The sequence below is a fragment of the Tachypleus tridentatus genome, chromosome 1 (assembly GCF_004210375.1).
Source record: "Tachypleus tridentatus isolate NWPU-2018 chromosome 1, ASM421037v1, whole genome shotgun sequence".
NCBI classification, from domain to species: Eukaryota; Metazoa; Arthropoda; class Merostomata; order Xiphosura; family Limulidae; genus Tachypleus; species Tachypleus tridentatus.
In genome coordinates this window covers 98,181,729-98,196,832 of record NC_134825.1, presented here as the reverse complement: position 1 = coordinate 98,196,832, position 15,104 = coordinate 98,181,729, and the positions used below count along the sequence as shown (strand labels likewise).

Genomic DNA, 15,104 nt, shown 5'->3' with positions numbered 1-15,104 from the left:
GGAATCCACACCGAGGGGCAGAGCATGGAAGTCACCAGTTTCTCATATTTCATGCTATTACCAATTTTCACAGTGAGTTTTGCTTATCAACATGTTATAACAGATATTGTTTTCAATATATGGTATATTTTTAACTCATACCACCAGCCTGGTACTGCTGATACTGGTACCAACTGTAAACCCTGTAATAAATCATATTTTAATGTTATACATGTTTTTAAGTTCTTAATTTTGTAAGGAAATATTTAAAGAATCTTCCCCAACTAGAATTGTGACATTTGCTCTCTGAGTCCTCCCTTTTCTCTAATTTATTTACTTCCCCTTCAACAAGTACATAATTTAGCAAAACCTACTCATTATAATATAGTCATTAATCAGGTAAAGCACAAATTTTATAGCGTTCAATCTTATTTGGATTCAGAGCCTTAAATTAGGTAATCAGAGTCCTCTTGCCACATCTATCTGTCACTCTGACATTTTATACTGTATTACTTACAACCAATAGAGAGACAAAGTTTAATCAAACACATAGCATCTTATGTTGCCTTGTTTTCTGTTCAGAAAATTGCCCATTCTTTTTCCAGTTGAAATTTTATTCTAATAGGTAACACATCAAGGAGCTTAGCTGGGTTTTTAAAGACTTATCACACACTTAGAAAGCCAAAAAAATTATGATGGTTGTAGGAAATTGCTCTTTATATGTAATTATAAACTGTTCTTGGGTGCAGTATTAAATAAAATTATTTATTATGGTAAATGCCATTAGTATAAAAAAGTAGGCTAAGTTTCACTGATAACTAACAGCAAAAAACTGGTCCTGGTGAGTACAATATTTATTTTTCATGTCTATTCTTCAAACATTATTATAAAAGTAACTTAAATATAAAAATCTGAAAGTTATCAGGTTAGGTAAAATAAAGAACAATATTTTTACAGAGTATGCTAGTAAGTAGCCTGTGCCCTACTTAATTGACAGATTAATGTCAGTTGAACATTTGCAGAGCAATTTACAATTTGTGTGGTGGGATTATTAGTTATAGAAGATTCAAAGTAAAATGAAACAATAAAATTTTACATAGAAACAGATGTATGCTGTTACAATTTGCAATCCTTTCAGAAATAAAGAAAGGTAACTTAGAATTGTTACCTAATTTTTTTATGGTGGTTATGGGATAATCAAATTGACTGATAACATAAATAACAAAATATAGGTTACTCTGAAAACAAAACATTTGATATTTATTTTGGAGGTTTTAGTGGTCACACAAATGAAATTTCTAAATTTCTATATGAACAAAAGTATTTTTAATGTAAACATGAAAATCACTTTGCACAATAAACAGCCAACACTAACACCATGTAATTATGGATAAAGTTGATAAAGTTTTTGTAAAAGATAGTAAATTAAAACATCAGATTTTAGTTTACAAAAAGACTTAATCTTTACTTAATACTTGCCAAATTTTGTGAAGATAAATTACTTTAACTGTCTTAGTAAGCATATTGTCATGTTTTTAATATAATGTAAAAGAAGAGCCCATTTTGATATGTTTACCAAATTTAACTGCATCCACTAAAACAAAAGCCATCTAATTGAGGCTTATTTCAATGTATAATCTATTTTGACTTAAAATATCACACTCACAATTTAAAACAAATTAGTCTGAATAATCTCACCAATATCTGAAGAAAATGAAGGAGTTATGGTCAAGGGAATAGGCAATAACATGTGTGTGTGTTGAATATATAAGCAAAACTCGTGATGTTTTGTGTAAGATACAGTTGATACAAGAGCTTTTGAACCTCTTGAACACTCTGGCTGAACTTCTTCCTCACTCTGTAGTGTTACCAGGAACTAAATTAACAAAAGTAAATATTTTTATATATATAAATAATTTAATCAGGTGCCTATGCAAATTTTCACGAAGATAGGAAGTACAACATCAACAATAAAAAAAAAAAAGCAGAATAGAATAAATTGATAAACCATTTTTTGTACTGTAACTCATGTTTTTTTTCCCAAAATTTATGCTAATATATGAATAAAAATATTTTTGTGTTTGTGACCCTCAACCCAGCTGTTAGAAGCTTACTAGGGCAATATACAACCACCAAAATAGACACTTTATGGAAGTTAGGTGTATAAATAAAGAAGTGTGTTAAAAAATATATTCAAATATCAATCCTATGTGTACGAATAAGATGTTATCTTTACAATCACAAAAATTTAGTAAATTCCATGACATATTAAACTTTGATGGACTGTGAATAACTTTGTATTACGTTTAGTGAATGAATGAATCATTTATGTCTGTGTTGAGCACTGACCACACAACTTGAAGAATGAAATACACCATCAATAACACACTGATCAACAAATGGAAGAACACAAACTTGACAATGGAAGTGATATACTAATGAGTCAGGACTATTTGTTTTGTCTTACAAACTTAACTTTAAAAGCAGTAGTTTTTTAGTTTTTCTTATGTTTAGTGTGTAGGTTTTTCATAGAATAAATATTCTAAAATTATATATTTTAGTATTTTAATAAAGGTATATTTGCTAATAATACCCATGGTTTGTGGCTACTTTTACATATGATGCACACTGTATGCATTGTGAAAGCAAACATGTATATTACAACTGAATTACTTCATTTTTATAACAGGATAATGCACTGAAAAAACCACAAGATAATGATTAGTTATCCACTAATTTCAGAAACTAATTTTGTAAGTGGTACTTTATCTCTTTTTCCTTTTTTGAGGTTATAACCCCAATCCTTGCTTTAATATTAAATGAGTTAATATCTCATAAAAATCCTAGCTAGCTAACTGTAGAACCAATCAGGTCATGGTAATATGTTGCATAACTATGAGAATAAACAGATTCAGAGGCTGCTAAAAGTTCTTGTCTGAAATAATTAGTTGATGAGTGTGCTGTTGTTTTCATGTCAATAACTCAGCACTTGCTTTAATTAGTAGTTCACTTTGCCAAAGAATCTGTTGAGAGTAATTTTATGTCAGTTGTGATCACAATGTTACAAGTTTTGTATGAATCAGTTGAATTAAGTTCAGTTTGCTAAAAGTTTCCCAACTGCCAAAAACCATTTAGAAATTTTTAGAACTTACTTTGGCTCTACTTATTGTTTTCTCTCACTTTAATAGTAATTTTCAAGGAACTTTTCAATCATCTTGGTTTCACACTTTCTAATATTATTTCCTTTCAATTAGTGCATTTTCTTTCATTCATATTGTAACTGTAGTGTGAATTCAAGTTAATAAAACATGTCTAGCAGTAAATTTAGTGGTTTATTCAGTAATTGTAGCACATTTTTTTCTTGTAAATAAAAGTTAAATATATAATGTTAAGGTGAAACTAAAATAAACAAGTAATTATTAGAATAAAAATCAATTTAAATACCTATGTACAGAAACAAGAAGATACTATATGATTATAGCATGTAATACTGTATATAAATTATAACACAAACAACTAACATTATTCTGTGTAATCTTCAACAACTTAAGAATTTGTTAAAGTATAATCCAAATGAAAATAAGTACAGAATCTAACTGGCAGCAACTCTTTATCACTTCACAATTGTAACACTACATTTTTGAAAATGCTGTAAACTTTTCACGCAACAGAGCCCACTCTTGTTTGAACATCACAATAACATATACCTAAACCTTTTCATTACTGACATAATGGAACTAATAATTAACTATTCTATCCATAACATAAAAAAGAAGATATCACTGTAGACATACACAATTCAAATTTAATTACTGTAACAAAAATGGTTGGTTGGTTTGGTGTTTGATGGAGCAAAGCAACTAGACTATCTGCACCAAACATCTGGTTAAAAGTTAAAGTAAAATTATTAAAATTCATAAAAGGAAATTAAAGTAAAACAAAACAAAGTTTAATTTTTGAATTAAAAACATAAATAGCATTAAATCCAATTTTTACATCTAGTCTACAGCAGAAAGAGAAAAACTATAGTAATACAAGTTGTAAAGAACTTTCTGTAGCATAATTGTAATTATCATAACTCGCCAAGAAGACTAAGAGGTAAGTTCAAAAACCACTGTTGGTCATCTGAAGTTAGCCTTTGCAGCCCTGGTTTTGAGTTATCTGACATTACGGCCATTTTCTAATTTCAAATCGAACTAGATGTACCTTAATTCTTAAAAGGGATTCACATTAAAAAAGGTCTAATTAAAAACTTAAATAGCATTAAAAAGATTAATGGCCTTTAAAACACTAAAAACATTTCTAAGGTGAACAGTGTCACCATTGCCAGAACACTATTTAACATTACGTATAAACACTGGGACAGAACAGAACATGTTTAAAATGGTGACACCATTTAGAGCATTAACGGCAGCAAAACAGTAAAATGTAGCTTATTGTGACCTCAGTGATGCACAGATAATACATTGGTGCATCAGTCCCATATAAAAAAAAACAAGTCAAAAAACTATGACCAATGCGTAGTCTACTTGGAACAAATTCCTCTTTCCAATTCTTACGGAAGCAAGACCACCTAAGTCCAAATGAGGGTTTTATTTGGAAAAGCTTATTATCATATTGCTCACTCCAAGTCGACTGCCAACTGGCACAGAGCGATGCCTTGAATGAAGGACCATAGTTCATCGAACAGGCACAGTAGTGATTGTGTCAGAGCAGACAGATTTAGCTGAGGTGTAAGCTAGCTTGTTCCCACGAATACCAATGTGGCCTGGTATCGAGAAAAACTGGACAAAAGTAGATGTTAAAGAGAAATAAGCCAGTTGGTTTGGAATATAGGCTAGAACAGAGTGTGAACTTACATGAAGCGATTCCAGGACCAGGAGAGAACTAAACGAGTCAGTATAAATAGTGCATTTTGAGTACTGTTCAGCTTCAATGTGATCCAAAGCAAAAGAAATGGGATACAGTTCAGCAGTGAACACAGAAGTTGTAGAGGGGATTCTGTGCACAACCACTGAATCACAACAAACCATGGCAGAGACCACACAGTCACCTGATTTCAAACCATATGTGTAAATAGGAAGGAAAGGATGGTTCTAAAGATGTTCAGTAAAAGCAGACAGTATTTTCAATTGGGAGTGTCTGCTTTTCTCAGATGACTTAAAGATAGGTCACATTTGGGGACTGTAATAAGCCATGGTGGGATGGGATGACCAGTGGATATAGGAATGTTGTCCAAGGACAGACCCAATTCATCCAACTATGCCTGGATATGAAGGCCAAAAGGAGCAATGGCAGATCATCTGTTCCGAAAAGACATGTCCCACAAAGGAAGGAAAACACAGCCTCAGGTGGGATGCTTTGGTAAGGATCGAAGTTTCAAAGTTTATGGTAAAGACAGTTGCAAATGGCACAGGTGCAAAGAAGGTTCAAGAAACTCTGTGTACAAGCTCTGAACTAGAGAAGCACAGAAAGCCCCGGTGCAGAGCTGAATTCCCTGATGATGAACAGGGTCCAGCATCTTTAAGGCTGAGGTCCTGGCAGAGCCATAGACCAGTTATCCATAGTCAAGTTTCGATCTGCTCCCCAGCTGGTGGAAGAGAGGACACGGAGGATGTTCAGTGCTCTTGTACATTTGACCTGTAGCTGCTTGATGTGGGTATAAAGGTCAGCTTGCAGTCAAAGATAACCCCAGGAACTTTCTATCAGGGACTTCATGCAGCACAACTTCACCAATACAGAGTTCAGGATCAGGGTGAATATCCCCATTAGTGGCAAATGTGCATGCAAACAGTTTCAGAGAGAGAGAATTTAAAGCCATTTGCTGTGGTCCACTTCAGTAAACGACTGAGGACAGTCTGTAGCTGCAGCTCAATATACCTCACGTTCAACGATTGACACGAGATGTGAAAGCCATTGACGTACAGCCTGTTTGCAACAGTAAAAGGGACTTGTTCAGTGATGGCATTGATCTTTATACTAAAAAGTGTGACACTTAAAATACAGTCCTGAGGGACTCAGTTCCTGTACAAAAGAAAGGGAAAGTGTCAAACCCACACGAACTTGACACTGTCTATTAAAAGATTTTTAATAAAAATGGGCAGATGGCCACATAACCCATATACATGGAGGTCTAACAAAATGCCATACCTCCATGTTGTATCACAAACCTTCTCAATGTCAAAGAATATTGATACAAGATGTTGTCTTTTGAGAAAGACTTCTATGATTGACGTATCAAGTCGAACCATGAGGTAAACTGTGGAGCACTGTTGTCAGAACCCACACTGGGTGGGCAAGAGCAGGTGGTGTGATTAGAGGAACCAAACAAGACAAGCATTAACCATCCTCTTTGAGGTCTTACAGAGAAAGCTCAAAGCAATTGAACAGTAATTTGAAGGAATCTTGGAATCCTACCCAGGCTTAGAGAAAGGGAGGACAATAGCCTGGCACCAGGCATAAGGAAAAACAATCTCCTGTGGGATCCAGTTAAAAACAATCAGAAGAATAGCATGAGAAGCAGGAGATAGATGGTGCAGCATTTCGTAATGTACATAACCAGGTCCGACTGATGAACTGCCAGACCGATGAAGAGCCAATTTGAGTTCCACCAGTGTAAAGGTACGATTAGAGTCACAAAAACAATCAGCTCGAAAGGAAAGAGGTGATCGCTCTGCCTGAGTCTTGATGGCTGAGAAGGTGGAGGAAGAAGCAGTAGTGCTAGATACCCAGCAAAAGCTTTCACTCAGAATATCAGCAATTCTCCTGGTATCAGCTACTTCTTAGCCAGAGAGAAAGAATGAGAGGGGGACAGAATTATAATGCCCACTGAACTTTCGAATCTTGTCCCACATGACTTTGGAACTGGTGGCAGAAGATATGCTGGTTGTGAACTTAATCCAAAAGTCCTTCTAGCTTTGACGTCTTACCCATCGAGCATGTGCATTAGCCTGCTGGGAAGCGATGCATGCGAGAGTGTGGGATACCTACGAAAAGTATCCCAGGCCTGTTTTTGAGCCTTCCGTGCCATGTGGCAGGCAGGATTCCACCATGAACAAGGATATCGTGGAAAACATGTTGAGGTTTTAGGAATACATTGAGCAGCTGCTTGTATAATACAGTCAGTTACTGCTGTCACACAGTCATCTACTGATGGCTTACAGATGATGGCAGAATCAAGTTTTGCGAGAGTGGTGAAAGAGAGCCAGTTTGCTTGATCCAGCTTCCACCTGGGCACGAGGGTCAAGTTGCATCGACCATGGTCAGTCTCTCTCAAAATTATAGGAAAATGATCACTGCCTCATGGATTATTGTCAACCCTCCATGAAAAGTGGGAGAATAATAAAGGGGAGCAAATTGAGAGATCAATAGCAGTAAAGGACTGACTAGATGCATGAAAATAAGTAGAAGAACCACTATTGAAAAGAGAAAGGTTGTGATCAGAGAGATATGCTTCCATCAATATAAGCACCTCCTCAAAGTGGATGATGTCCATTAAAGTCCCCCAGGATTTAAAAGGAGATGGCAACTGTTCAAGGAGAGCATCAAGGTCTCTCCAGGCAACAGGTAGAGAGAACAAACAGTGATGGTACGACACAAAGAAACACGGAGAGCTATGGCCTCAAAGGGTGTATCGAGAGGCAAAGACAGAGTGGGCACATTCTGATCAACCAACAGTGCCACCCCTCCATGCACTCACCTGTCACACAGCCTGCCATTTCTGTACAAAGAAAACTGCTGAAAAGTGACTGTATCAGCAGGTTTCAGAAATGTTTCCTGTAAGGAAAGACATAGGATGGTAGGAAGCAATCAATGCTTTGAAGTCAACCAGATTAGAACGTAAACCTCGTCAGTTCCATTGTATCAAGGTGGCAATTTTTATTTATGTGAAGGCAAATTGGGTGGAGAACCCTTCTGTTTATGACCACGTGTTTTTTCTTTACTGCCTTTACTCAAGGGAGGTCTATCAACCTTCATGGATCCTGCCCTAAGTCGACAGTGCAGGTCTTTGCTGTTGGAAGAGGATTCCAGAGACTAAGGACGTGAACGAATGATTGTTTTGCACCTTAGGGTGGGAGAAGATGTACCCAAAACCAAAGGAAGTGAATCTTGGGGTTTGCTGGAATGTGTCTTAGGGACAGAGATGGGTGTTAAAGTTGATTCATCAACTGTTTTAACCATGGAGGTTAAAAGACTTTTCATTTGGTTTGAGAATGATTCCTTTGGAGGCACAGAGATCCATCTGCACTCACACTGTAGTAGTGGAACAAAGTCCAGCAGCATACGTCCAAGATGAAGTGGTGGCCAGCAACTTTCAAGCCTCAGGGTAAGTAATGTTTTGAATCATTTTCAAATGCTGCACCTGTTTTTCTTCTAACCATTTAGGGCAAGAATGAAATAGGACGGGTGAGAGCCATTGCAATTGACACAATGAGGGTCTGTTTCACACTCACAGACATCATGTTCCTTGTCACCAAAACAGGCACACAACACTGGAAACATCTGGGAGGGTTTGGAATGTATGGCCATACCCTGCAATTAAGATAACCTGCCTTGATGGTGGCAGGTGGATGTGTATATTTAAATGTCAGAATGAGGATATTGTTGGACATCATAATTTCATCTTTGCAAGTGGAGATATGCCTCACAGCAAAACCTCCTTGGGTGGAGAAACCAGCAAGAATCTCTGGCAGGGGAAATGTTCTTTAAATCCCTCTAAACAATAACTCGTCATGAATTGAAAGTAGCATGAGGTGTAACCTCAACAGGTATATCAGAATCACCTTTAAATACAAGAGGAGTTCAAATCAGAGAGAAGCATCTTCACTTTGGAGAGCTAGCAAGTATCTACTTATATTTTTATGTTTTTTTAATCACAAGTATTCATAGCTTTCATGTATATTCTAACTTTACAAATTGTTTTTACTTAATATATTTGTATTATTTTTTCTCACAAATATTCACAGGTTTCACATATAATCTAACTTTCCTATTCTATACTTTCAACTAAGGTGGAAAAAGCATATAATGTTACCTGCACACAAGGAACAGTTCCTTCAGAAAAATCCAAAGTTCCAATGATATCTTCCCCCAAACGGAAAGCTGATTTCAGAAGACAAAATTTCACAACTTTTCCATCTTGATTTGTTACATTATAAACACCTGTAAGAAAAGAAATACAGTCATGTGAAAACGTTAGGACACCCTATGAAAGCCTGTGTATTTTTGTAACATTTTTGGATATATAGATATTTAATCTTAATTTTAACAATACTGAGATATTATAGGAATATAACTAAACAATTAAAACTGAAGAAAAGACTTAAGATCTTCTGTAAAATGTAATTCTACAAAAATGCATATTCTAACTGAGGAAAAAGTTAGGACACCCTACCCCGTAATAGCTAGTGTTACCCCCTTTAGCTGAAATAATTGCAGTGAGACGCAATTGTAGCCATCTACTAGTCTCTGACATCGGTCTGAAGAAAGTTTGCCTCACTTCTCAATGCAGAATTCTTTCAGCTGTGAGATGTTTGAGGGATTTCTTGCATGTACAGCCCGTTTCAAGTCACCCACCAGCATTTCAATGGGATTAAGATCTGGGCTTTGACTCGGCCATTCCAGGACTCTCCATTTCTTAGTTTTTAGTTAGTCCTTGGTGGATTTACTGGTATGTTTTGGGTCATTGTCATGTTGCAGGAGCCAGTTCTGCTTCAGCTTTAATTTTCTTACAGATGGATTTGCATATTCCTCAAGCACTCTCTGATACACAGTAATATTCATGGTGGATTCTATGATTGTGAGCTGTCCAGGTCCTGCTGTAGCAAAGCAGCCCCAAACCATGACACTTCCACCTCCATGCTTCACAGTTGGTATGAGGTTCTTTTCCTGGAATGCTGTATTTGGTTTATGCCAAACATGTCCTCTGTTCTGGTGTCCAAATAATTCAATTTTGGACTCATCTGTCCAAAGAACATTATTCCATAAGTCCTGGTCTTTGTCTACATTCTCTCTGGCAAACTTCAGTCTCTAAGAGAAATGTCAAAGGCTTCCTCCTTGCACACCTCCCATGGAAGTAACACTTGTGCAGTCTCTTTCTGATTGTAGAGGCATGCACTTTCACATCAACAGTAGCCAAAGCCTGCTGTAGGTCCCGTGATGACATGTTAGGGTGTTTGGAGACCTCTTTTAGCATCTTGTGGTCTGCTCTCGGGGTGAACTTGCTTGAACGACCAGACCTGGGGATGTTGGCAGTTGTTTTGAAAGCCCTCTACTTGTTAACTATTTTCCAAACAGTGGAATGGCTGATTTCAAAATCCTTTGGAATCTTTTTAAATCCCTTACCAGACTCATAAGCTGCTACATTTTTCTTTCTGAAGGCCTCAGACAGCTCTTTTGCTCTCACAATGGTGCTCACTCTCACTTCAACAGTCAGGAGCACACCAAACTAAATGTCTGAGGTTTAAATAGGGAAGCCTCCTTCAAAATGCTGAGTAACGATCTTCTAATCATGTGTACTTGAAATCTGTTTATTTACTTGTCATACATTCTACATGATCATTGTTTATTACTGCCCAATTATGCACAAGAACTCTTGTAACTACCATACCAATTAGTGGATGGTATTTTCAAGTACAAAGTATATACTTCTGAAACAGAGATTATTTGTTCAAAAATAAATTGGAAATTCAAGAGGTGGCTAACTAAAAATAAAGTTCATTTATTTCTGTTTTGTCTACTAGCGTACAGTAATTCTTCATAAAAGCTACTGGAAAAAAGTTTATTTTTAAATCCCAAATATGCCCATGTGTCTCAAGAAAAGATGGTTTTAATTAAGAAAACAGAGATACTATTCTGCACAATTTTTTCATACTTGGTTACCGACGAGCTGTTATATTTTCTAAAACCTGCAGTACCAGTTCAAGATAAGACTCTTTCTTCTCAACTTCATGAAAAGGATTAGAAGGAGCCACTTGCACTTCTTCACCAGCACTTTGTAAATGAACATCTGGTAACCCTGTAATATATAAATCACTCTTTCAAAACTATATAGAGTAGTTTACATGTAAAAACAGATTTTCAGATTTGAAATAATTATCTTAGTAATAGCATGAACTCTTAAAGCTTAATTATAATCTTCAATCTGGAAACAACAAACTATACATGAACTGAAGATTTAACACAAAAGAAATGAATAAAATCAATATAATATGAGTGCTTTCCGAAAGATGAACCTTTCAAAAGTGCTCGGGTTATAAAGTTTTTATTTATTTCTACCAAAACTTCTTAAATCTACATGTCTTTCTGATATCATTAACATGTATGAAAGCACTTTTTTTTTTAAATATTTCTCTCTTAACAATTGAAGGGATGAGATATTACAGAGGTCAATAAACACAGTAAGTACAATCATATACACATTGTAATTTCAATTTGAGTAGCTTTTAAATATTATTTTATCAATTTAGCTACAAAAGTTACCATTGTTTTATTAGCATCTTACCTGGAAAGACGAGTATTTTTAATGGTATGCGTAGCAACTTGATAACAGCATTAACTCGCTGAGTTCCTATGGTTACTTTATACACATATTTAACATTCTGTCCTCTGTATGAAGGAGGAGCATTTGATGGAATTATTTCTTTGTAAATGTCTAAAATATGAATACAATAGGATTTGTTGAATGTATGACAATGTACTGTAAAAAAATCTGAAAACAAATTATGTCAGGTTTAATAAAGATCCATTCTTATATTTCTTTAGAACTTTCTGTGAACTACCAATTTATTAAGTTTTAAAAACATTATTTGAGTCTATTGTTTAATAAACACAAAAACATTAATTTTCTTTTAATATAATAAATTCAAAATCCCTTTATTTCTTTGTGTGTTAGAATTTAAAACCAAAAAAAAAGTATTATTCTTCTAACACATTCCAAAATTAACTTCTCTTGCCTTTTTTTTCAAATTAGAAAATCAGTGAAAAGTAATCGTGCTCCAAATTACTTCTACTTACCAATACTAAAGATAAATATTCAATGCTTTAAAAATGCATAAAATTAAATGCTTATCTTATAAAACACCATCAAAATTGATTTGACTCTAAATTTGGAACAGTATATGATGTACAACACTATATTTGATAAGTGAATATTTCAAAATCCATACCAACAAACATTTTTTTCTAAAAAAACTGTTAAAATGCAAACAGACTGATGAAAATTAATACTAATATTTATAAATTCAAAATTCTTTAACAGTTGCCTTTTTAGCTTTCTGAAATGTGGGTGTTGTTGGTCAACACATCTGTTATGATTTGTTCTACTGCACTTCAAAAACTATTAGATGAAATACTCTTTGCAAAACATTTTGGTATTTATATCAAAATGTATCTTAGATTCAGAAAATATTTCACTGTGATATATTCTTAAGAAACGTATAAAAATGCTCACTTTTGCTGTAATTATAATTAGTAATTTTGTGTTTCACTACATTTTTGTAATTTTTTTTAATTTATAAAACTATCAGTGTTATTTGTTTTGATTCAAAAAGTACTGTATATTGTTCAATCTATTTTTGTGGTCACTGGTACATAATAAAAAGGAATGTTTTTATACCATACCAAGATTATAAGTTGTTAGCAGTTTTTTTAATTGTAAATCAGAACATTTAATTTAATAAGTTTTATACACATTATTATTTTATGCACATAACTTTACATTTCTTTTCAGTGATATTCTTTGTGCAATCAAATTCATTTAACTGATCCTACCTCATCTTGTCCAACCATTTTGCAACATCATAATTCAAAAAACAAAAAGATTCAGTCACATTTATTTTCAAATTTTTATAGTGGTTACAAGGTCAAACTAGCAGTGTACAGGGTTAGAGTACAGAAAATAACATAAAATATAGAGTTTTTCTAACAAAAGATTTCGTATTCATTTAGAAGGTTACAAAGATGATGCAAATGAAATTTGACAATTTTCAGATGAAGTGATTTAAACCTTAAAATTCAAATTACTTTGCATGTTAGGTAATCAACATTCCAAAAGCAAAAATGCGAGTGCAAATTTTCAATTAAGATATCTAATATTCTGTATATAAAAGCATTGTAATGTTCACTAAGTCTACAACATTTTGTGAAGATGCACATACATTATCAAAAGATATACTATGACTAATCTCATCGTTACTTTGGTTGTTATGTCGTAAGTGCAATGCACCTAACCCCATCGTCAAAGAGTTATTATTAATATAAATTATAAATATAAAGCTTGATAGAGTAAATTTTGTGATTTTTGACCTTATAAAAAGATGTCTTAATAGTAATTGTTAATAGTTTAATTCTTTATCTTAGTTGGAAGAGCATTTGGCTGATACATAAGAGGTACAAGTACAATCTTTCTCACTGGAGCTGCAAAAATTGGTCATAGAAAAACTGGTACTTAACTAATGATCATCCCACAATCTGTATGTTAAGCCTTGTCTGTGAGAGGGTTCAGATTCAATCCTGAGTCAAGAAAATGGATCCACTCTCCTTTAAAAGCTGTGTACCCTCAAGGGTCATATTTGCCCATAAAAATCAAGCAAACAAAGTAGTGAAAAAGGAAATATTGCCTGGAACTTTCAGGACTGCCTTATCCCCAAGCAAGTCAATTTGTAATTGTCAATATGGTTTGCATATTATGGATACTGTATCGATTCAACAACAAATCAGCCATTTACACACATTTCGAATTTAACACTGAGCACATGCACATACTATCATATCTGCACAGTATGAAGTACTTGTGGAATACAAATACTAAGTATATTAAATAATTCATATTAATTGTATTATTATGTAACAAGTTTAAAGTTAACTCAATGACTAAGACCACTGGCTGCCCACATGCACATCACACAGTGGGAGAAAAAATGTATGAAATTTAATTAAGAATGTTAGTGTACTCCTAGCATAAAGACAATAAAATGGTTTTTACATATGCTGAAAAGCTAAGAAACTGGCACAATATATTTATACATGCTGTAACATAGTGATAAATATAATACTGTAGCATCTAATATTCATGCTCTGTTTTTCAGAAATAACTACCAGACATATTTAAGCATGTTAAATGGCAAACATGACACAGACTCACACTTGGAAGATCATATCAGTGATGCAGCAGGGTACATCAGTAGTACTGATGACACTGACAAGTGTATTTAAACATTTCACAACTTTGCACTTTCTCACATCATATCCATATTTTATGCTTACTACATCTATACTTTTTGCAGGTTACAGGAATAACAATTTAATTTCTTTTATGTGTTTCTCCCTTAACCCCTTTAAACCTGGGCATCCTTTACTATGCGTGACAGAAATTTTAGTTTTATATTCACAATTTTATGAAACCCACTTTTAATGTTATTACAATTAGTATAGCATAAAATCTTAATTACTAATCCATAGTTCAATAGCATATAGGTTTTAAGTTCTAATTCTACAAACAAATGTGTAAAAAAATTTTGGAATTTCTCCCTAGTAAGACACACAACATTTTCTATACGAATCTATTTTTTTTCCACTATCCTTTGAAAGAGTAAGAAATTAAAGGTAAATTACTCACTATAGAATCATTACTCAGATAAATCAATTTTCATAGCCTTCAATTCTGTTTGATTACTGAGCTAACAACAGAAAATAAGACCTCTCATGCCACACCCACCCATCATATCTTCTAGCTTGGATGAATCTGTAATGCCTCTTGTTGCATACTTAATCAGTGAGAAAAATCATGAGAATTGGGTGAAATTATTCACTTTTTGCATATTATTAGTCTATGTTATTTGGCACATTATTTAATAAACCCTTTTGCAATAGGCTCAGAACAATATATATATACAAGTTCATATACAGATTTGCACATGTGTATGATTAAAAAAAATTGTTTGTCCCAAAAATCTCAAATATTATTTGTGTAATAAAACCTCTTAAATACATTTCAAATGTTTGTTTTCAGTAAAAGTTAATATTCTATGTTATTTTTTATACCATAATTATGTGGGGTCTGTCAACTGACCAATCTTGTAACCATCATAAAAAAAAGAAAGAAAGAAATATAAGTTATGCTTCTT

General features: G+C 34.0%; 1 protein-coding gene across 1 annotated transcript in view; it reads right to left on the bottom strand.

Annotated features, from left to right (window-relative positions):
* LOC143256642 (RAB6A-GEF complex partner protein 2) overlaps positions 1–15,104 on the bottom strand; it is a 47,998-nt gene that overhangs the window by 13,129 nt on the left and 19,765 nt on the right. Inside the window, 3 exon segments of the mRNA XM_076514121.1 lie at positions 1,678–1,855; positions 9,014–9,141; positions 10,853–10,996. Of these exon segments, the coding sequence (XP_076370236.1) occupies positions 1,678–1,855; positions 9,014–9,141; positions 10,853–10,996 (450 nt within the window).